At 44.7% G+C, this 23,616-nt stretch overlaps 1 protein-coding gene across 2 annotated transcripts in view; it reads left to right on the top strand.

Moving 5' to 3' along the window:
- The window catches only part of TMEM45A (transmembrane protein 45A), a 30,447-nt gene that overhangs the window by 2,496 nt on the left and 4,335 nt on the right, over positions 1–23,616 (top strand). The window contains exons 1-5 of one of the 2 annotated variants that reach the window (XM_058829216.1): positions 2,134–2,347; positions 18,165–18,374; positions 20,297–20,509; positions 20,976–21,160; positions 23,245–23,390. In XM_058829216.1, the coding sequence (XP_058685199.1) occupies positions 18,185–18,374; positions 20,297–20,509; positions 20,976–21,160; positions 23,245–23,390 (734 nt within the window). In that variant the 5' untranslated portion in view covers positions 2,134–2,347; positions 18,165–18,184. Of the gene's footprint in view, positions 1–2,133; positions 2,348–18,164; positions 18,375–20,296; positions 20,510–20,975; positions 21,161–23,244; positions 23,391–23,616 lie in introns of those variants that run through there. The other variant, XM_058829218.1, reaches the window with a different exon arrangement.

The raw sequence follows: 23,616 nt of genomic DNA on the forward strand, positions 1-23,616 counted from the left end.
CTGACCCAGGGGCTATCTTGTCCTCTGGGCCAAAATGCAGGTGTTGCAATAATCCTAAAACACCTAGAGCTCTAATTTGTCTGTAATGTGCTCATGAATTATTTGGATCAAGGCATAGATATGTGATGTCTTGGTTGATGTAGTGCCTGGTGTCTGTGATAACTCTGATGGAGTAAAAACACTGGACACCACATTAAATGCAATGCAATAGACCTGTGGGTCTTGGAGCCGCAGACATTTGACCATGGGATGTTTCTTTAAGCTAACTCCTGTGAAAAGTGGTTCAAGCACTACTTGCAAATTCATCTCATTTAGGCCTTGCCATGAAATAATATTTTAGTTCCTTGCTTCAGGTGCAATGCTCAATATCAGCAGTGAATAACCAAACAAATGCTCTGTTTGGCTGTTCTATTCCTTCAGCACAAGAAGAGCTCAGTTGCCTGCCTGTGTGCCAAGCATGTATCCTAAGTTTGCAAGAGGACTGTTGAACTTCTTAACTAATTTTGGAATAAGGCAAGAGGAGTAAGGTCCTAATGAAGGAAGGTCTGGACTTGACTGAATGTGGCAGCACTGTTGGCCTTTCGTTGACCTTCAGTAAAAACATTGCAGAAGATGTTCTGCTTTTCCATGGTCTCTAACAGTTTTGTAGAATATTTTATGCATGCACTTCTCTGTGGTTACTTTGACACACACTGACTTGCAGAAGTGCAGAATCTCTGCAGGCTTCTGGGGATGCTAATTGGAGTTTTTTACATTGGCAACATTGGTCATCACCTGGAATGACTTTTAAGTCATTTTAAGTGTGGAAGGAAATGAGGAATCCCAGGAAGTGATTGTTGCTCCACTGCCAAGACAAGCATCAAACCAGTGGTAAATAGATGAGGTAATTACAATTATCAGTATTACTGGCTGATTTAGCTTAGTCTAACTGAAAACTCTTCTGCAAGAGAAGGATATCCATTAGGTAGGGATTAATGTTGTGGTGTGAAATGCATTCTGCTGCCTGAAAAAAAAAATGCAGAAGTCACTCAGACCAGGAAGCAGCTTTCATAGAGGCTGGATTTCTGAAGCACTGTTTACAGAGAAGTGGTCCTTCTGGGAGCTATTATTGCCCTTTGCTCTGTACTCATTACATCATCCAACCTGCAAAGGCATCTGCTTGCCAGATGCTGGGGGGTATTTGCTGGAGTACTATTTATCTGAGAGTGAAAGTGTCATTTTGTGCTAAAGAGCGGCCGTGGATGCAGCTGCCAGAGAAGATAAGTGAGCGTGAAAATGTTTTAATCTTTACATGGAGCTGATTTCCCCCGCAAATTTCCACGAAAAACTTGTGGATCATGAAAAGCAGAAATCTTAAATTAGGGGATTTGAGTGTCTCAGAATTCAGTCCAAGTTGTGACTTGCTGATGAGGGGAGTTGCACCTCAGCTTGGTTATTCCTACAGCTACAGGGGAATCTGGCAACACAAGGTCTTGATGCTGACAGGGGTGGAAAAGGGTCAAGGGAGTCTTCTGGCATAGTTTAAACGGAGCTTCAAAACCCGATTATCACAACTTCCTGGCAAATACCTCCAAGGAGGATTTTTCCACAATGAAAGATTTGAGGCTTTCATTGGTGTTCTCTGCTGGCTGTTGTAACAGAGGTGGTGCAGTGTAAAATGCCCTTCCTTACACGGAGTGATTCTGTATATGTCACACTGTTTACTACAGGATGACATCTGCAAATAAAGCCGTGGTTTCATTCTTTGAATTTTATTTTTAGTCATTCTTCTTTTGGATTCAGGGCTGTACCATAAATTCCTGCTAAATTACAGGAATGACCGCCACGGGTGCTCATTTTCGTGGAGAAAACCACGGCAGTCGGCGTGTGTGTAAATAAAAAAAGGCCCTTGTTATATGCAGTGATCAAAGGAAGGTTTGTGTGTCTGAAAGCCTCTCTACTTTTTCTATTTTTCCTTGCCTGCCGGGGCTACTGGGATCCGCTGTCCCCGGCCGCCAGCCCCGCGCCAGCCCTGCCCGCTCCCGGCCGCTTTTCCTGGAAAGCGGGGCAGGAGAGGGGGCGGGCAGCGCCGGATCCCGCGGAAGCCTGGCTTTCCCCGAGCCCCTTTCCTTTGGCTCTGCTCTGGCTCCTTCCCGGCCAGGCGGGGAGGAGAACGCCCGCCCCCCGCGGGGCCGCCAGGGGAACATCTGGGCGGCCGCGCCGCCAACATCTGGAGCGGCCGCGGCGCATCCCCCGGGAGCCGCGGCTGGAGGGAGGCTCCTGCCCCCGGCGCTGCCCGGGCCGGCAGCGACACCCCCGGAGGAGGGGAAGGAAGAGAAGAAGGGGCTGCGAGGAGGGCGCTGCACAGGTAAGGGCAGCCCCGATCCCCGGTGCGGGAAGGGCCGGGGTGAAGGCAGGACGGGCGGCGGGGCAGGGCGGGGGAGGCTCGGATATTGCCGGGGGAAAGGAGAGCTGCTCCATGTTTGCCTCCACTCGGTCCACGGGGGGCACTTCTGAGGTGAAAAGCGCGGACGGGACTTTTAAATCAGCAATCGCTTTGGGGAAGGTTGGTGGTGTTGAGATGCGAGCGTGGCCCTTGCAGGCATGCGGAGCATTCTGCCCCATGTGCGAGAGGCTTTGCAGCCGAGCTTCTGGATCGCTGAACAAAGGGGAGATTAGGTGTTCGTCTTAGTTCTAAGTTTACTACGTGATTTTTTCCTCTCCCTCCCTCTTGGATGTGTCAAATGGAGAAGTACATCCAAATTTGAATTTCCAGGCAGAATTAAAAGAATTTAAATGTACTTCATGACTTCTTACTATATGAGAGAAACCCTAAAATTATCTTAGCCTCTTTATTTTATTTCAAAACAGAATGACCCTCAGAAAAATACTTTCCGCCCCTGGATATGTTCCATTTTGCTTCAATTTTCCACCAGTAAATCATACTCTACTCTCCTAAAAACACTTAATACTTGACGTGGTATCAAAACATTATTATCTTTTTGATAAAGGGCTTTCTGGAAAATTTGGGAACTGAAGTACTTGTGAACAAAATATTTCTGCTTTTTACTTTTTAAGCCAAGTGTTTGATGATTACCATGTATTTGCATACTTAGGACTTGTGATTTCTCCATTATGTGTAATTTTGTTTGCATCAGCTTATATTGCTATTTCTGTGGAACTCTTTAAATTATGGCACAAGTTGTACTGCAAGTCACTCACTGTAAGTACTTTGTAAAAGGAAAGTTTTCAATATCCATTTTAGATGCAAATTCATCACTGACTCTGGAGTTACCTTTCAGAAGTTTGCTCAGATGTCTTTTGCTGCTTTTCAGGGTTGCTTGTGTGGCTTTTTCTGTATTTTTCTCTTTACAAATGAAGCTGGGCAAAACAAACAGATTTCTCTCAGCTGTGGAGAGTTGTGGGTAGAAATAACTGCTGGAGAAGAAAACTCAAATGAACCTTGAGGAGTGGCTGGAATAATTCTGCCTGTGTTTAGGCAAAGTGCTGTTTGCTTTCTTCTTGCATACAAATCTGCCTGCAAAGATCATTTTAGTCAGTACTGCAGATGGCCAGTGCAGCAGTGCAAAAATGGGCTCCTTGTTTCCAGTCTGAAGAGGTATGTGAACCAAGACTTCTCAATGTTGAAACTCTTGTCAACTGGCTCCTTCTTCTTACATGTGACCAAACACACTCATGCCCACTTGCAGGTGGCAGTAGTAGCAATTTTGACTGAATCTCCCAAGCTGCAGGCAAGACAAGCTCCTAAACCCAGGAATTACAAATAATTTGACATAGGTTTTGAAATACCTTAATTTCTAGTAGAGTGACTCTATCCAGGGGAAGCTCTATCCCATCATACAGCATGAGCCAGACCTTGGGTCCTGGTGCTGCTTTTTGCTCCAGAAGGTAAAAAGGAGACTTAAGTCCCTTTTATTAATTTATGCCTAAATCAGGGCCTGCTATATCACTTTAATGCTATCTGAGCAACACTCCTAAAACTCTTGCTCCAAATCACCTTACACTTGAGACATTTCTAAGACAACTTGTGTAGCATCTGTAATGCCAGTGGTTTTGGAAGAGGATCTTGCTGGATCTGCTCCCTCTGTGAATTGCGTTGTTGGAGGGGTTGCAGGAACCAAAGCTGCTGCTGCTGCAGCCTTTTATCATGGAGAACTCTTAGGTTTCTGCTAATGTTGCATTAGCACAAGTAATTCCAATTTAATGAGTAGAAGGCAGTCCTATAAAATGGAGCTACACCTCTCAAGCATTTTGTCTTTTCTAGCTGGGAAAAGCCAGCCAGCCATTTCTCCCAGCTAGCATGAATCTTACAGGCTGCCTTGCTGACACTCCCATTTATTCATTAGTGTTTCTCTCTTTGCTTTTGATCCACACAGCTTTCTGCTGTTGATAGTGTGTTTCCCCCAGGCTATAGTTGGTAGAGGCAGTGCATTTGGCTCCCCTTGCAGAAGCAGTATTATCAGGCAGCCTGAGATTGACAAACAAGGCTGCAAAGAAAACTTTAAGGTACAAAGGCAGGTTGGCCAAGGCAAAGCTCTAGGTGCAAAGCCTACCTGCTCTGTTGCACAGCTTTGTGGAAATTACTGATAAGAAAATTTTAAAATATTTTTTTCTTATCACAGCAGAATGCTGTAAGCCCCAAGCACTCACATAATTGGTTACAGTCATCAAATCTGCAAGATTTAAACATTTATTTTTAATCGCTTTGTTTGCAATGAGGACTCACACTACCTAACTGTACTGCACAGACAGATGGGTGGCTGAAGATGGGGACAGAGTTTTTAGTAGGGCTTGTTGATAGGACAAGGGGTAATTGTTTTAAACTAAAAGAGGGTCTATTTAGATTAGATATAAGAAAGAAATTTTTTGTGAGGAGAATGGTGAGATGCTGGCACAGGTTGCCTGGAGAGGTAGAAGGTTCCTTCCAACCCCAACTATTCTATAATTCTATCAGAAGGTTATGAACACTTAATGGAATAACTTCAGAAAGCAGAGATTCATGAACAAGTGGCTGGCTCTCCGTGGGATGAGACAGCAAAATGAAGCAGTGTCACAGCAGAAGCCAGTATTCTGGACACACGTGCCCCACGTTTCCAGCCTTCTCTCTTGCTGGGGACAGGAGAAGTTCAGCTCTTACAAGTGTCACCTGCTTGTTGCCCAAGTATGAGCTGTTACGAGCATCACGTTAGCAAACTGAGTCTCTGTGTAGTTTTTCAGTAAGAAAAACAATCCCTTCCTATGAAAACCATCAAAGACTTAATAATGACCTCGCATTTGTTGATATGAGCTCCCTTCCCATTTTTGTCAACTTGAGACTGTCCTTAGGATGAAAGCTTACTAATGCACACAGCACAGATGACAATTCTGCTTCCCATACTTTGTTAGTGTTTGGTGATTCCTTAAAACAGGATCCTCTTTGTAATTCAGCTTCTCATTCAAAGGCTTCAGTCACCGCAATTTCTGGTACTGTACCTGCTGAAGAGAAATTCTAATGCCTTTTCCACACAGTCACCAGTAGTTATTGTAAGGGAATAACTCTTGCAACCAAAGAATTATAACTCATATTGAGGTCAGAAAGCCCTGTACTTCACACCTTCATGCCTTCACACCTCTCTACAGCTGCCTGAAAGGAGGTTGTAGCCAGGCGTGGGTCTGCCTCTTCTCCCAAGCAAGTAGGGACAGGATGAAGGGCATAGTCTTACACTGTGCCTGGAGAGGTGTCAGTTGGACATTAGGAAGAATTTCTTCACAGAAAGGGTGATTAGATTGGGCTGCCCAGGGACGTGGTGGAGTCACTGTCCCAGGAGGTGTTTAAGGACAGACTGACTGTGGCAGTCAGTGCCCCGTGGTGTAGCTGACAGGCGGTGATCAAAGGCTGGAACTGATGATCTGAGAGGTGCTTTCCAAGCTAATTGATTCTATGGTTCTGTGACCTGTCCTCCTCTACGCACAGTGTTCTCTTTCAGATATGGCTTCTTTGCTGGTGGAAAATATCCATTGAAGACCACTCAAACACTAAGTTTTCTCAGTAGACTCCCTACTTTTTTTTGGATTGTGTCTTCTTGTCTTCAAGAAGTGTTTGGAGACATAAATAACAATTGCAGTAACTTTTAAAAGTCTGTAAAGAGCTTTGTAAGTGCCAAAAGCAGGATCTTTCACAGCCCAAGTGGTCATTAGTATTTATTACAAATATTTTCCATGGTCTAGTAGTTCTGTCAGCTTTGATGTTTCATTCCACTGAAACCCCAACTGAACTGTCAAGATGCTGTAGGAGGAGGTCTGTAAAAAGGCAAACCATATTTTATTTCATTTCCTCTTCAGAGCAGGGCTCTGATCTCTAAATCATCAGTTGATACATCAAACTTTTGTTCTATTGACATTTTCCTAGCCTAGGAAGTCTTTTCTCTCCTAGGAAGCAGAGAACATTTAAGTGAATACAGCTGGAAAGGCAAAGAGGAGCCAGAGATTACACCCAGAACTGCTTTTTGTGGCAAAGCTATGGAGCAATCTTCCCAGTTGCAGTGTAACCTCTGCTGGACCATGGAACTCCAGGAACACCTAGAGTCCTGCAGAGGTTTTTTGTTGAAGTGACTTGGACTGTTTTAAAAATCATAGTTCACCCTCCTGCACTGATCTGCCCTGGTGAGGCCCCATCTGGGCTGCTGTGTCCAGTTCTGGGCTCCTGAGTTCAAGGAAGACAAGGAATTACTGAAGAGGGTCCAGCAGAGGGCTACAAGGAAGATGAGGAGACTGAAGCATCTCTCTTCAGAGGAACAGCTGAGGGAGCTGGGCCTGTTTAGCCTGGCAAAGAGACAACTGAGAGAAGATCTCATCAATGCATACAGGATCTTAAGGGCTGGTGTCAAGAGGATTGTGCCAGAATCCTTTCAGTGGTGCCTGGTGACAGGACAAGGGACAATGGGCACAAGCTGAAACACAGGAAGTTCCACCTGAACATGATGAAAAACTTCCTTGCTGTGCAGGTGACGGAGCACTGGAACAGGCTGTCCAGAAAGGTTGTGGAGTCTCCCTCACTGGAGATATTCAAGAGCTGTCTGGAGGCAATCCTGCGAAACCTGTTCTAGATAAACCTGCTTTAGCAGGGGGGTTGGACTAGGTAACCTGCACAAGTCCCTTCCAGCACTAACCATTCTGTGATTTCATGGTTTTGTGATTCTGTGATGAAAGGAATTGACATCAAAAGGAGAGTGACTGCATATAGGGACTTCACTAGCCGGCACAACTTGGGTTGAAATAGGGAAGCACTGAGAGGTCCAGCTAAGCCCAGCTCTGGGTGGACTGGAAAGGAGAGATGGTCTCAGATGCTAATGAAGAGCTCCCACAGCACAGCAGTGGGATGTCACAGCATGTTCCTCCCTTTCTCCAGCAGCACTGTGCCACACAGTCAAAACCTGCCAGGCTGGGAAGAGCTCTGCAGCAGGAGGGCAGCAGTCTGGGGTGACTCTCCGTGGAAAAGGAAAGTGCTACCCTGCATGGGGGCAATGGAGGGTCACCCCACAGGAGACACCCCACTGTGGGCACCGAAGTGGCCGTGGTGGCTGGGGTCAAACCTGGTCCCACAGGAGGTAACACTGCTGTGCCTGAAACAGTTTACTGACATACTCCTGCTATTTTACCCTTTATTTCAGCCAGTGCTAGGAAATACCAGGGTTTATGGCCAATACAGGAACAGTGAATATTTAATAGGAAAAAATCGCTCTTATGTGTCCTGTGCACTTACCAGGTTTACTTTCTGCATGTGCAAGTTTTTTTAGCTTGTGGTGCTCTGAAAAAGGCTCCAGCTTGGCAGTCCTGAAGACCAAAAATTTCATATCCTCAGATGAGCAGCTGCTCAGATATCAAGAGCCAATGGTAAAATTATTATGTAGTACTTGTCCCTGGATAACCCCTGGAGATAGCCTGCTCATCTATGGGAGCAGAAACAGTCAGCAGATGCACAGAGAACAGGGAAAGAGAGCCAGAAAACTGAGGGTCATGAGAGATGACAAACACAGTGAGGAGCACTCAGAGGGCTGACAAGTATCTGGGAAGGAAGAGTCTCACAGATGTAAGGCACTAAAAAAGAATAGAGTGGTACAAGTTGTGGGCCCAAACTCATCACTGTGGGAGATTGTGTCCCAGAGTCCCTCCTTTCTAGGGTCAGCAGATAAATTTCTGGCCATTACCTCTGGGATTTTTGATTTTCATCCCTGTCTTCTAGGCTTGAAGATTCTCTCAAGGCTTGAATTCTTCTCCTACAGACTTTGGAGATGTGTGTTTATGACATTTCATTTTTTTTCTTTACCTGAAAATCCTTATCTCCCACTCCTAAACCAAAAATTCCAAGGCTGTCCTTCACTTTTTTTAGCATTTCAAATAGCCTTGTGTCCTGCTTTCATTCTTACACACAACACTTAGTTCCAGTCTAATTCTAAAGCAGCTATAGGTGCCAGCTGAGTATTTCCTTAACACCACAGCAGTGATCTCATCTGGAAACCAGGAGCTGGAATCACTGAAATGCTTTCAGTCATGACATGAAATCAGGGCTGCGTTTAGTGAACAAAGTACTTGAAGCAGAGAGTTTTTCAGATCAGCCTGGCTGTCTGTGGTGTTTACAGCATAATGCCTGTGGGACAAGAGACACTTGCCTTGTGAATAGATCTTTAGCTGCAAGTAGGAAACTTTGGTACTGAATTAAACTTGTCTCTGATTTTCTTTGTCTTGCATGCATTTCAGCTTTGCTGGTTTCCATCTTTTGTAAAAGCTGTATGATCACAGCTTGTACACTGATTAGGAAATGCCTACAATTGTTATTTCCTCCTCTTATCTGGGTGCATCATTCTCACTGATATCACAATTCATTCCTGCAGCTGTTATGGATAAATAAACATTTCCCATCAAATACTATAAATTCCACATCACTCTTTTCTAATCTAGCATATGGAAGAAAAAATCGGTGATGTTTAATCTTTGGTCTGAACCTTTGTTGTCATATGGTTATGTAGCAGAAATGGAAGCATTGCAGCAGAGTGAGTTTGTGGCTTTATAAGTAGTGTCATTTCTGGAAAAGAAATCCAGATTTCTGCTCGACAGTCCTCTGTGGCATCCCCCAGGGCTTGACAAACACAGGAAATTGCAGGGCATACTGCTGTGGCAGGAGAATGTGCAGGGAAGGGAAGCTGCTGGCTGCAGGATGGGCTCTGGCTCAGCTGCTGCTCATGTCCTTGTCCCATGTAGGTTACACTGCCTAAACCCCTGTCTGTCCTTTAAAGGGAAAGGGGATAAAAGGAAAACTAACCTAGTGCTTCCAGAAGCAGTTGAGAAACCTTCTGAGTAACCAGGTGGTATGCAGGGTTTCTCCATAGCACTTTCAAGTTTTGCCTTAGACCCCACAAAAGTGGAGATCAGAAGTCAAACTGGTAAATGTTACAAAACATCTTTCCCAAAAGCATCAGAAGATATTTAAGTCAACAATCTGAGGCTATTTCTGGCCTGCCTTTCATGCTTCTGATGGTGTGAGATAATTTTCAGGCTAAAAAGGCAGATCTTGATAGCCACAAAAATGCACACCTTTTCTTGAGTGCCCACTTGGAAACCTCCTTTTTCAGTGGAATCCCATGTTCCCTTGTGACCCCCAGGAGTAAGGTGCAGCCTGAACAGAGGGATGAACAACCCAGGTACACAAAGCATTACGGCTGCATGGGGAATCTGTTGGCAACCATGAACAGCCTATGTTGGTTTGGCAAAGTGTGGATGTAAAACACTTTTGCAATACCATGCAGCTTTCTAATTGCTGGAAAAGCCTTAATCATGCAGTGCTTTCTATGGTTATTGCAAGAAAAGCTATGCTTGGAATTCTCACATTATAAAAAACGCATCTCACATTCACAGGTAGCTGTAAATTGTTCTTTTTCCAATCAGCTTTTTCCAATCAGTGTTGGCTGGTACTTAACATTTATAAACCACCTCAACAATTGAGTTTATTGCCATAGCTATGCCTAATTACCTTTTTCTCCAGTTCTCCTGAGACCATAGGCCCCTGGCAGGGGTGCCAGGATGGGGGTCCTGGGCCAGTCTGACCGAGGCAGTTGAAGCCTGTGGCTGTCCTGGAACCCTGACAGCAGCCTCCTGTCCTGGTGTGCCCCACACTCTCCTGAGAGCTGTGCTTCAAGGGACACTTTGTGTGGAAAGCCTGGATCTGGGCTGGAATGTGTACATTGTCTCTTTGTGCTCTTCAGAGCAGCAGCCCTGCTGGTTGGCAGTTCCCTCTCTCTGAAATTTGCTTTGCTACAGCTTGAAATTTACTGTTGCCCTGGCTGCTGTGGCTCCATGGCTGCTGGCTGGGGCTGGTGGAAGGGTCCTGAGTGGTGAAACTTCAGGGTGGAGATATGAGTGAGTGATCCTGCAGGAATCCTGGGAGTGCACACAGCAGGTAACAGCAGAAATTTGATCTGCAATGGGCAAGGATGTACATGTGCTGAAAAGCCAACCCTGTCATCTGTGGGGAGGACTGTGGCCAGGTGAAGAAAATGACATGCCCAGTGAGCCTCCCAATTACCCTTCATCTGTAGGACAGGTGACATCAGAAGGAAAAGAAGGGCAGTGGTAGTGGGTGATTCCCTTCTGAGGGAACAGAGGGCCCTGTGTGTTGTCTGAACCATCCCACAGGGACGTCTGCTGCCTCCCTGGGGCCTGGGTATGGGATATCACTGAGAGACTTCCTGGGCTGGTTCAGCTCTCTGGGTATTTATTACCCACTGCTGATACTCCAGGCTGGCAGTGCTGAGATTGAAAAGAGGAGCATCAGGGCACTTGAAAGGGACTTTGGGGCACTGGGTCAAGTGTTTGATAGGGCAGGAGCACAGGTGGTGTTCTGCTCAGTGCCTTTGGTGGCAGGGACAAAGGATGAAAGGAACAAGAGAACCTTGAGTGGCTCAAGGGCTGGTGACATTGGCAGAATTTGGGTTCATTGTGCACCTTTCATGGCACCTGGCCTGGTGGAACCAGATTGTCTCCATCTCTCTGGTAAGAGCAGAAGGATTTTAGCTCATGCACTGGTGGAACTCAGTGAGAGGGCTTTAAACTAGGTTTGAAGGGAGAAGGGGATGCAGCTGGGCTGTCTGGGAGCAGGCCCAAGGGTGGGAAGCCTGAGTTAGGGGTGAAATCAGCAGCCCAGCTGAGGTGCATGTGCACCAATGCATGCAGCATGGGAAACAAACAAGAGGAGCTGCAGGCCATGGTGCAACAGCAGAGCTGTGATGTAGTCACTATCATGGACATGTGGTGGGACAACTCACACAGCTGGAGGAGAGCTGCACAGGGTGGGTACAAGAAGCTCTTCAGAAGAGACAGGAGAGCAGGAAGAAGTGGAGAGGTGGCCCTTTATATTAGGGAGGCTCTCAGCACCATGGAAATTGAGATTAATGATGATAAAGTTGGTGTCTATGGGTAAGAATCAGGGGAAGGCCAACAAGGCTGACATCCTACTGGGAGTCTGTTATTGACCACCCAACCAGGATGAAGAGATGGACAGCTTATTCTACAGGCAGCTGGAGAATGTTTCAGATCACCAACCCTTGTTCTTGTAGGTGACTTTAACCTACCAGACATCTGCTGGGAACTCAACACAGCAGAGAAGAGGCAGTCCAAGAGGTTCTTAGAGTGTGTGGAGGACAACTTCTTGTCACAGCTGGAGAGTGAGCCCACCAGGGGAGGGACTATGTTAGACCTGCTGTTTGCAAACAGAGATGGGCTGGTGGGAGATGTGTGCTTGGAGGGCATCTGGGACACAGTGACCATGAAATTATAGAGTATTCAATATTTGGTGAAATGAGGAGGGGCATCAACAAAACTTCCTCACTGGACTTCCAGAGGCAAGACTTTGGCCTATTTAGGAAACTCATTCAGAGGGAAGCAGCTCTTATAAACAAAGGAGTCCAGGAAAGTTGGACGTGCTTCAAAGCAGAGCTCTTGAGGGCACAGGAACAGACTGTCCCTCTGTACTGAAAGATGAGTTGATGAGGCAAATGTCCAGCCTGAATGGGGAACCAGGTTTTAAAGGAACTTAGGAATAAAAAGAGGATTATCATCTTTGGAAGGAGGGTCAGGTCTCTCGGGAAGTATCTAAGGGGTTCCTAGGGCTTGCAGGAAAAAAATTAGAGAAACCAAAGCTCAGTTTGAACTTAATTAGGCAATTTTTGTAAATGATAATAAAAAATGTTTTTACAAATATATTAATGGCAAAAGGAGGGTAAGACCAGCCTTTGTTCCTTATTGGATGAGGGAGGGAACTTAGAAACTGCAGATGAGGAGAATGCAGAGGTGCTTAATGCCTTCTGTGCCTCAGTCTTTAGTGGGAAGACAGCTTGTCCTCAGGACAGCTGTCCTCCTGGGCTGGTAAATGGTGTCAGGGAGCAGAATGGTCCCCTGATATCCAGGAGGAGGCAGTCAGAACTGCTGAGCTGCTTGAACATTCATAAATCTATGGGCCCAGATGGGATTCATCCCAGGGGGATGGGGGAGCTGCCAGATGTGCTTATGAAGCTGCTCTCCATCATTTACCAGCAGTCCTGGCTCACTGGTGAGGTTCCAGATGACTGGAAGCTGGACAGCCCATCACAAAAAGGGTGGGAAGGAGGATCCTGGTAATTAGAGACCAGTGAGCCTGACCCCAGTACCTGGTAAGGTAATGGAGCAGTTTGTACTGAGTGCCACAGCACTTAGAGGATGGCCAGGGTATCAGACCCAGCCAGAATGGGTTTAGGAGGGGCAGTCCTGCCTGACCAACCTGATCTCCTTTTATCACCAGGTGACTCACCTGGTGGGTGCAGGAAAGGCTGTGGATGTTGTGTACCTGGACTTCAGCAAGGCTTTGACACTGTCTCCCACAGCACACTCCTGGAACAGCTGGCAGCCCTTGGCTTGGACAGGAGCTCTCTGTGCTGGGTGAGGAACTGGCTGGAGGCTGGGCCCAGAGAGGGGTGATGAGCAGTGCTACATCCAGCTGGGGGCCAGGCACCAGTGGTGTCCCTCAGGGGGCTGTGCTGGGGCCAGTTCTGTTCAATATTTTTATTGGTGACGTGGATGAGGGTATTAAGTCTTTCATTGGTAAATTTGTGTATGACACTAAGCTGGGAGTGTGTGTTGATCTGTTGGAAGGGAGAAGGGCTCTTCAGAGAGACCTGGAACAGTTGGATGGATGGGCAGAATCCAATGGGATGAAGTTTAACAAGTCCAAGTCCTGAGTCCTGTGTTTTGGCCACAATAACCCCTGCAATGTTACAGGCTGGGGATGGTGTGGCTGGACAGTGCCCAGGCAGAAAGGGACCTGGGGGTGCTGGTGACAGCAGCTGGACATGAGCCAGCCCTGTGCCCTGGTGGCCAAGAAGGCCAATGGCCCCTGGCCTGGATCAGGAATGGTGTGGCCAGCAGGAGCAGGGAGCTCATTCTTCCCCTGTGCTCAGCACTGGCAAGGCCACACCTGGAGTGCTGTGTCCAGTTCTGGCACCTCAGTTTGGGAAGGATGTTGGGACTCTTGAGCACATCCAGAGGAGGCAACGAGGCTGATGAGGGGCTGGGAACACAAACCCTGTGAGGAGCAACTGAGGGAGCTGGGGTTATCTAGCCTGGAGAAAAGGAGACTCAGAGGTGACCTTATCACTCTCTACAACTCCCTGAGAGGTGGCTGTGGTCAGGTGGGGGTCGGTCTCTTTCTCCAGGCAGCAACTGACAGAAGGAAAGGACACAGTCTCAATCTGCACCAAGGGAAATATGGGTTGGATATTAGGAAAAAGTTTTTTACAGAAGGGGTGATAAAATAATGGAATGGGGAGGTGGTGGAGTCACCATCCCTGGATGTCACTAAAGGACATGAAATGATTCACATGAATGCCTCTCAGTGTTAGAACAGGAAAGAAGAAACTTTATTCTCTGACTCCAGTATTTATAGATTCTCAACAATGACCAGGGATTGGATAATTAAGTTACCACCTGCCCAAGCACACTGGTCATGAGAAACGTCCATCAAAAGACGTTTCTTAGAAGGAATGTGATAAACAACTTATGTTTATAGAACTTTCATGGGAAAGTAACTGAAACTATGAAAACATTATCAGTCTTTAGTTTTCAGGGCGACACCTGGATGTGTTTAAAAAAAGACTGGATGTGGCACTCGGTGCCATGGTTTAGTTGAGGTGTTAGGGCTGGGTTGGACTCAGTGATCTCGGAGGTCTCTTCCAACCCAGTGATTCTGTGATGCCAGCTGCCTGTGTGTCCTTTGCAGGCATCAGAACCACTGGCTTTGCCTGGCAGGGTTAGGAAAAGGATTCAGACAGAATTGAAGATGTGAAACAGGTCACCAACTAAAGGAACACATGTGGCACTTGGTGGGATTGGGTGGCTTTGGGGCCAGGCCTCATGGCCCCCATCTGTAAACTCTGCTCACAACTCTGGCAGACCATAGAATCAGAGAATTGTTTAAGTAGGAAAATACCTCTCAGATTATTGAGTCCAGCTGTTATCATAGCACTGCCAAGTCCCTCGTTGAACAATGTCCCAGGAGACACATCTCCATATCTTTTAAACACCTCCAGGAATGATGATCCCACCACTTCCCTGGACAGTGGCTTGACAATTTTTTCAGTGAAGAAATTCCTCCTGACTTTCAATCTAAGATGATGAACCCTAGGGAGGGTTGTGGGCAGCAGGGAATGTTTGCTGCTGAGAATGTGGCTGTGGCTCTGCCAACACCTTTGTTCCTGAAATTACTGGGGGTAAAAAAGTGGGTCTTGGATTTGCACATCCTGCAACATCAGTCCAATGTTGCAGATATAGACTTATAAGGCTCTGCAAAAATAAGCCCTAAATTTATCAAGTACTGTCATAACATGCTGATGCCATCTTTATCTAATAAATAGCACCTGCTGTACCAAAACTGTCCGGCTCTCAAGGTGTGCAGAAGAACTGGCAGGAGATGTTTTGTCCCAGGCTGCACAGGGGAATGCTAAAGTGCCACATGGAAAGGCAGCAGCATGGCATATCGTTCTCTCCTTTCACCTCCCATTACAGCCCTTCCTTCCACCACCCAGATCCATCTACTGACTCCAGCCATGACTTTCTTACTGAGGAGTCTCTGTTTAGCCTCACCATATCCTCAGTTTCATACTAAGCCCCCAAATTGTGCAATATCCCCCAGTTAATTTGCAGACAAAACTTCTCAGTCACATCAAAACTGTGGGTGTTGCAGGTGACTTCTACACTCACCAAAAGGAGCTCCCAGGCCTGAAAAAAGAGAACTCGTGAACTAGGAAGCTTAATCCATTTAAGGCAGGCTCTGTCACAATGTTTTCAAATTTACTAAAACTTTAAAGGATAAGTTGTATAATTCCTTTCTGAAAACAGCTGTGTTGAGATGCAGAATTCCAAAGGTCTGCCACAACAGCTGACTGGCAGAACAGATGTGTGTTTTTCTAGGGAAATCCTACAAATAATCCCTCACACCTTTGGATGAACTCAATCTGAAGTTTACACTCTCTAAAGCTAATAATATGTGATTATATTTCTTTTATCAAAAAAGTAATTTTCCTGGTTCTATTTTGTTTATAATGGACGTGAAACATCAGCTGCTGTATCAGTCTTTTCTTCTTTTTGCTTGTTTTGAAAGGCAAAAAATAGTTTAAAAGAAAGTTTCTTGATAGCTTGCCCAGATTTAGTGCAGAAAAATTCTCCAGTGTTTGAAGATCTTGGTAACCCAGGTGTGAATTTACAGATTAAGAAAGACTTTTGAAGTTTTGTATCCCGTGTACTACAAATGACATCAACATAATTCTTCATTTCACTCCTACTGCAGCTGCACTCTCCTAAGGGAAAATTATTCAGAGGTTTCATTTACCTTTCTTATCCATTGTTTTGCCTTGATGTGCAGTACAGGGTAAATTGTTCCTTTTGAACTGCTTTGTACCTGTGGTGAATAATAATGAATAATGAATAAAGTCTTTCCAATGAGCAGTGTTCAGTGAGATCAGACATGGTGAGGAAAAGCCACTCCTCTCTCCTCCCCTCTTCCTTTCAGTCAAAGAAGGGAAAAGTCCAACGTGTCTGAAAAGACAGCAAGGCCTTCAGGCCAGCATGTTTCAAAACTCAGAAATTAAGGTTTGAAAAGCAAAAGAAGTATTCTAAAGGTTAAAGCAAAGTTTAGAGGACTGTCTAAAGCTGTTAATACTGCTCTTTATTGAGGCAAACAGTGGTGCAGGGAGTACTGGCAGGCGTGTGCAGGCAGGTCAGCCTCTTTGAACTAAAGGTGTCCCCAGATGAAGGAAGAACCTCTTGGCTGAGAGAGCAGGGGCTGGGTCCCACCTATGGGGCTGAGCTCCCCAAACCTCACCAGTGAGAGCCCCACTGTGCTGTGGCTGCTGCAGAGTGAGCACTGCTTTCCCCTGCAAATAAAACATACAGACATCAACCCAGCGCAACTTTAAGGGTGATGGAGGAGGCAGAGGAGGCAGAGAAAGGCTCTCCCAGCTCTTGGACCCTCAGCTACAAGAGGCCCTCCCCACACAGCAGAAATCCCAAGTGGGAGTCCTTTATGTTTAGTTCATAAACATGTCCCTCATGCCCCCTTTGGCTGCCCCATGACTGGCAGGTGCTGCTTCCCTGAGTGTGCCATCTCCACACGCTCTCCTTCCCAGCTGCCATGTGCAGACAACTGCAACACCTGCGGGGACACATCCACAAATGGGCTTGCTTGGGTAACCAGCATCACATTTATCAGCTCTTGCACTGCCCCAGTGCTTCCCTAGGAACTAGGTAAGCAGGGTATTGTCCAGGGAAAGCTTTTAAAGCCAACCTCTCCCACTCAGCAGCCCTTACAGTGGGACAGCTCATCTCTGGAAGAGGAGGGGACAGGCAGGGCTTGCAGGACCCTCTTCAGCATCCTGTTTAAATCAGGCCAGACTCGTGCTATGCATGAACAGCCGTATTTTCTTTTCTTCTCCTTTGTGGCTATAGAGATCACCTCTCCTCGTGCAGCTGGGATAGTCATAGGAGAACTCCAGGACCTGTGCATGTGGAAAAGTTTCTGTTCTTAAAAAAAAATTTAAAAAAATAAAAATATTATGCTTTCAGTGGAGTTTAGCCTCCAGAAATAGGAGAGGGCTCATGCTACGTGACTAGACAGCCTTATGTGAACCAGCTGCAAGTACTCCACAGCCCAGAAGCCGCAGCTTAAAACTTCTTATGCAGAGCTGACCATAGGAAATACCCATGGAAAAAAAAAATATACCAGAGCTTCCATGTTCCATTCATAGCCAGATGGCTCCAGTGCAGTGTGGCAATTGAACTTTTAAGTCAGCAACAATAACAACAGAAAGTACAGACTGCCAATCCTTCTAAAGTGGTTATTCTTGATTGCTGCCTGTGCAGAGACTCAGTATGCCTTTGGGGCATGAGGCACCACAACTCAATTTATAATACCTTAAAGAAAAAATGCAATTTAATGTTAGAACTGTCATTTTAATGAAGAAGCCACTGGCTCGAAGACAGCTATCCTAAATATTGGGATAATAACCAGAACTACTAGGATTATGAATGGCACTGCTTTTAAATGACTGAATAATCCTGACCAACTAATAACCTTGTCACACAGTGCATTTGATGTACTTGATAATAAATATCTAGTTGTGGGTGCATAATTCACCAATCAAATAATGAGAATTACTTGATGTTTGTAAATCATAACAAGACATCTGGACTGAAATAAAAAATACACTTTACTAGTGAATATTTACCCATTTTATGGGTATGCAATTCATTTTTCATTCAGTCAGGTATTGTATTGTATTATAACATAGCAAGTTCTCTCTTTTGCTGTCACAACTTCTACAGCAAGACATAGTGTGCTATGGCTTCTCCTTCTCCTACCCTGCTGACTGCCAGCTCTGCATTTCAGGTCAGCTGCTCTGCAGTTGGGTCTCTGCTTCTGCTTCTGCAAAGCTGTGAAACTGGGGAGACTGGCTGGGAAGATAAGTACCCAAATTTATTTTTAAATTAACTGTGAGCACCCAGTTCAGTGACACCCATTTGATCTATCCAAGGAGATACTTTAAAATTACAACCCACAGAATTCTCCCACTGTTCTAATAATCCATCTCTGTTTTCTTCTCCTCCAGGTATTGCCTAGCAGGAAACCATGGGCAATTTCAAAGGGCATGCCCTCCCTGGAAGCTTTTTCCTTCTTTTTGGCTTATGGTGGTCAGTGAAGTACCCACTGAAGTACGCGTGTCGAAAAAACAAGAACGCTTGCTACCTTGGTTCCAGGGCAGGATTCCAGCGCCTGGAGTTTGTTGAGGGCATCATCAAAGCTGTCTTTGCCCTCATTGGTAAGTGAGATGGACTAAGGGCAGGCTGTACTTCTAACACTTCTTGCTTTGAATTTTGTTTTCTGATCAAATGGATCTCCTTGTGTTCTGCTCTTTTTCCCTTTAACCATTGAGAAGTGGTGAGAATCCTGCTGTTAATTACACAGCTGTGGCCATAGCATGTTTTCCATCCATAGCGCTCTTCTGGAGCTTCTGTGAGGTCTCCTGACCACTCTTGACCACTTGACCACTCCTGAGCACATCTCAGTGCTCATGTACTGTTCACTGTTCAGGGAGGGAGGTAAGATATTTAGGCAAGGGGCTCTCATGTGCATGCTGGGAGCACCAGACTGTGAAGATTTTGCTTTTCTATTTTGAATTCAACCACCTCAGATGCTGGAAGCCTCCATTGATTTATTGATAAAATATGCAAATGATGCAGATGATTTTTTGATTAATCTGTCAAAAGTGAAAATATTCATACAGAAAGACTGAACTCTAGATCTTATTGCTGCAGGACTGTTGTGATGGGGTGTGGGGAAGCTGTTTGTCCTTCTGCTGTGTCCAGGCCTGGGTACAAACCCACTGGGACGGTTTTGAGAGCTGTGTAGCTGACTGGAAGTGTTTAGGTCTTGTTTACATTCTGGCAGACTGTATGGCAGTGATTTAGCTTTAGAATGTAGTTAAACTAAACAGCAGGGGATCTGAGGAGCTCAGCACCTGTGGCTCAAGTTGAAAAAATATCTAAATTTTAAGCATTTTTGCACTTCTACATTGTATTTATCTGCTCTTCTTTAGATGCCCAGAGTTGCCTCATTTCTAATCAAGGTACAGGCTGTGACAAAGTCTTGCTCTTGCTTTTCCTTCCTCTGTGTTAAGATACATGAGTGATGAAGGGATGTTGTGTCTACAGTTTTATCATTAAAAAATGATAAAAATCTAAATAATAGCATTCATTTTGAGGTGTGACTGTGGACATCTTTCCTACAAATCTCCCAGTCTGTGTCTAGAGGTAGTTTGTCAGCTTAAACATTAATCTGCTGTTTTTATTTTCACTTTGAAACCACAAACTATTATTTTAACATGTGGAAATTCGAATTCCAATCAAAAGTATGGGAAAAACACTTGGCTAAGACAGACAGTAAAGGCATCAGGAGTAAAACCTGCTGTTTCCATGTTAGGAAAACTGAAAATAAAGGTGCATTTGTTCTACAGCATATCTACTTATACAGCAGGATGCTGGCCTATGCTTTATAAACAATATAATCAGCTTTAATGTTTTAAAAGCAGAACAACTTTTAAACCCTCCCCAAACATCATGGATCATATAAAGCTTTTAAAAGCATTTTTTCTTTGCTGGAGTACCTCAGCTAGTTAGCAAGACACCGAGGGGCCAAGGTAAGGGAGAGAGTGGAGCAGTGATTCAAATACTAACCCCATATACATTCCCCCAGGACTTTTAATAACTCTGCACGGTGGAGGGGTTTCCTTTTATGGCTTTAGAGGAAAAATCCCCTTCAAATTATGAGTCTGAACTCCATCATCCTGCATGCAGCAGGGCACTGAAATGGTAAATCTTTCTTTTGGAGACTTTAGAGTGTGTTGTGCTCATGTTTGAACCATTGGAGAAGGCAGCTGAAAAATTTAGTCAGAGGACTACTACAATAGCAATTGTTTAAAAGAAGAAAAAGCAGCACAGAATAACTGTTTTCATTTTCACTGCTGGAAACTGCAAGATGTAAATAGTTCCACCAGGAGTAGAGCTGAAGCCTGATTTCCTCTGGCTCTCCACTCTCCGGGTTATGTGATGTTAAAACCTCAAACTCACTGGCATTATGCTGCACAGTGATATATTGCTGCCTCTATGGTTCGTGTAAAGATTTGCCATCAGTTTGTACCTTAAGTACCAGAACAAATGTTTTTTCTTCTTGTTCTATGTGCAGGGATGGTGGCTGAGCAGTTTGTTCCTGATGGACCTCATCTGAAGCTGTACAACTATGAGAAGAAGCACTGGGATCACTTGATGAACTGGCAGCATGCCACCATGTACCTCTTCTATGGCATTTCAGGGCTGGTGGACATCGTGGCACACGGGACCAATGCGCTGCCAGCAGCCATGGACAGGATGATGCTTTCCTTAGCAGTCTTTATTGAAGGTCAGTTTACCTCTCCCTGAAGGGATGTGCATGAATCCTGTGCATGGGTATTGATCATTGGGAATCTCAAATCAGCCTTACAGAATGATTTCTGGGTGCTGGGTGTTTCACTCCCTGAAACTCTTCAAGGAGATCACAAGAAGATCAGTCTTGGCTCTCCTTACACTGCCCAGGTCATCATCCAGCATTGTAGAGGTGTATCTTAGCTTTCCCACCTGGCTCAAACAGCAACAGAAATGTTATGAAAATAGCATCAAGAGCCTGTTTTGGGTAAGTGCTCAGTAGCTCAGGCATGTGTTTGATGTAGGTACTGACATGGTACACAGCTAGTTAGCTAAAGCCAGCGTGAGTGAAGGTGACACTGGCATAAAGAGAAATGCCAGAAACATTTCACCGTTTTCTAAAATCAGATGCAGGGAAATTGCAAGGGAAGAAATGATCTAAAAATGATCACAATTTATTCCAGGTTTTCTTTTCTGCTACCATCTTCATGGGAGAGCCATGCTGGATGTTCATGTTCATCAGTTACTGCTATTTGCTATCTTTGGGGCTGCTGCCTGCATTTTTTTGGAAGTGTTTTTCCGTGGCAGTATTGTGCTAGAGATGCTCCGTACTAGCCTCTGCATATTACAAGGCAGCTGGTTCTGGCAGGTAGGTCACTTTTCTGCCTTTGTAATTTCTTCCTCACCAAAGTTAGTCATTTAACCCTTTCCAGATTTTTCACAGGTTATGTATACATAACTTTTAAACACAGACCTCAAAAGACGTACAGAAAATAAGTTCCTTTAAAGAGATACAGAAAAAATATTCCTTTTAAGAGACAGAAGTATTTCTCATATCCATTTTACAGAAGAAGCAGCAGCTGTTTTACTTCAAGTGCCTTTTATTTGAATCAATAAAGAAGCTAAAGTGTTTTTCTTGAACTCTTCATGTCACAGAACTCTCTGGTCCCTGTAACATCTTGTTCCAAATTTGCCAGCCAAATGGCAGTGATTTTAGAGCATGGAAATATATGTTCTTTACAAAGAGAGTCTGCACTGTCAGCTGCTGGAGCAGTGAGTAATGCCCAGTGTAGTAGTGGACAGGTGAGGCAAAGGCCTCATTGGCATGGCCAGATTCAAAAGGTACTTAAGTTACAGAGTCTCATTAGGAGACTGGGTGATGTAAAGCCTCCTGCTTCTCTAGCGCTCTGGGAGCTGAGCAGAAAAAAGAACAGCCAACACTTTGATATTTCAGGGATGTGGCTTCTGAAAGGACTCTTCAAAATGTAGCTTCCATGCCCTCACTTACTTGTGAGTCTATCCAATAACAGATATTTGACGGCCACTCTTTGCTGTCAGAACAAGAGAGAGAGAGATTTAAGGAGTTGCTGGGAGTTTTTAACAGAAGTAGGAGCACTGATGCTGATGTGTTTCATCTTATAGTGGAGAATTGAGGTCACTCCAATGATTTTTCTTTCCGGCATGTCTAGACTGGCTTCCCTTTTTTCTATGTTGGCCAGACACGATGAATAGAAATGTTTGCTGTTTCTTAGGAGAACTGGACACCCAGCACCAATTCAAATATTTAAATGCTTGCTCTGGCATGAAGACAGACCTCAGAACTGTCTGTATTTTTCTATAAGTGAACTCAAGAATGTGGTGCTGAAGCACTTGCTGGTTTATTTTCTTGTTAGCAAACTTTCAGCTGGTGATTTAAGAAGATTTACATAGGAGGAATAGATGCAACCATTTATTCATTGTTTTCTGCCTAGTCTAATTTTAGAACAGATTATTTCTTTAGCTCTAGAGACAATGTGGGTTTTGTTTCAAAGTAAAAATTGAAGTACTAAAAATAGAAGAAATTTAAGTGTGGTTTTTTTCACACCCACATCAGAATTCAACCATCTGTGTGACTGAAAACCACACACTGGCTGCAGCACAGGAAATTTGTGAAATGTAGAGGGACTTTCTTTCTGCATCATCAACACCCTCATTCATTGAATTCTCAGCATGGAAATGCAAAATGCACTCCCCTCCTTCTTCCTCTCCTCTTCCCAGTTTCTAAATTCTCAGCTAAATTGCTGAGTGATGACTCTGAAGAGTTCTAAGCAGTAGAGAGGGCTGGTGTTTGTCATGCAAACCCACAGGACTAACCATTTTCCCATCTTATGCACAAATATGATCTTTCCCAGCTTTGAATAAAAACCAGCTATGTATTTCACATGAACTTACAGTCTTGCATGAGGAAGCTTCATTTTTCTGCCATTTCTGACCTTTCTCTTGGATGGCCCAGAAGAAATAGGCTTGTGGCTCCCCTTTATTTGTTCATTGATTATTCATCTTCCCAGTCATGCTGGGAAGAAGGGAGGCAGTGCAAATGGCCAGGCAGGTTTTCTGATCCATGAGGTGATTTCAGTTCTGAGCACACAGGGCTGAGCACCAGCCCTCTCCTTACAGTGCATAATTCTGATTGTTGCAGGGCAGGGCTGTTGGGCAGGCTCCTTAATTTTCTAGGCAAGAGCAGTGATTCTCTGGGACTGGCACTTTATCTTCAAAGGCATTTCTGCACAGAAGTGTTTAAAGTGATCCATCACACCTGAGATTGACTACAATATTGTTTCCAACAGCAAACACAGAAATAAACAACACCGTAAGAAAATTAAATATTTGCCTTGTGATGGGTAGCATAAAACATGATATGGCATAGGATGCTCATCAAATGACATGTACTAAATCTCTTTTATTTTACTACAGATTGGCTTTGTGCTTTATCCTCCAAATGGGAGCCCAGAGTGGAATCAGATGGATCACACTAACATGATGTTCCTGACCATGTGCTATTGCTGGCATTATGCCTTTGCTTTTCTAATACTTGCAGTGAATTACACAATTGTCAGCTGGTAAGTTACTTGAAACACTAAAACTTTGGTAACTTGTCTATTTAGTCTAGTAGGAGCTTTATTTTAGAAAAGTTTCACTGACAAATGAAAAGGTTTCTATGAAGTGATTAATTGTCTTGGAAGGTACAATAAAAATGGTTATTAGTAATCAATGAAAAGCACATGACATTGCTTCAGTAGAAAGGGAAAAAAACACACCCATAAATACAGCTCTGATAGCATAATA

Source organism: Poecile atricapillus, chromosome 1, assembly GCF_030490865.1.
Source record: "Poecile atricapillus isolate bPoeAtr1 chromosome 1, bPoeAtr1.hap1, whole genome shotgun sequence".
NCBI classification, from domain to species: domain Eukaryota; kingdom Metazoa; phylum Chordata; class Aves; order Passeriformes; family Paridae; genus Poecile; species Poecile atricapillus.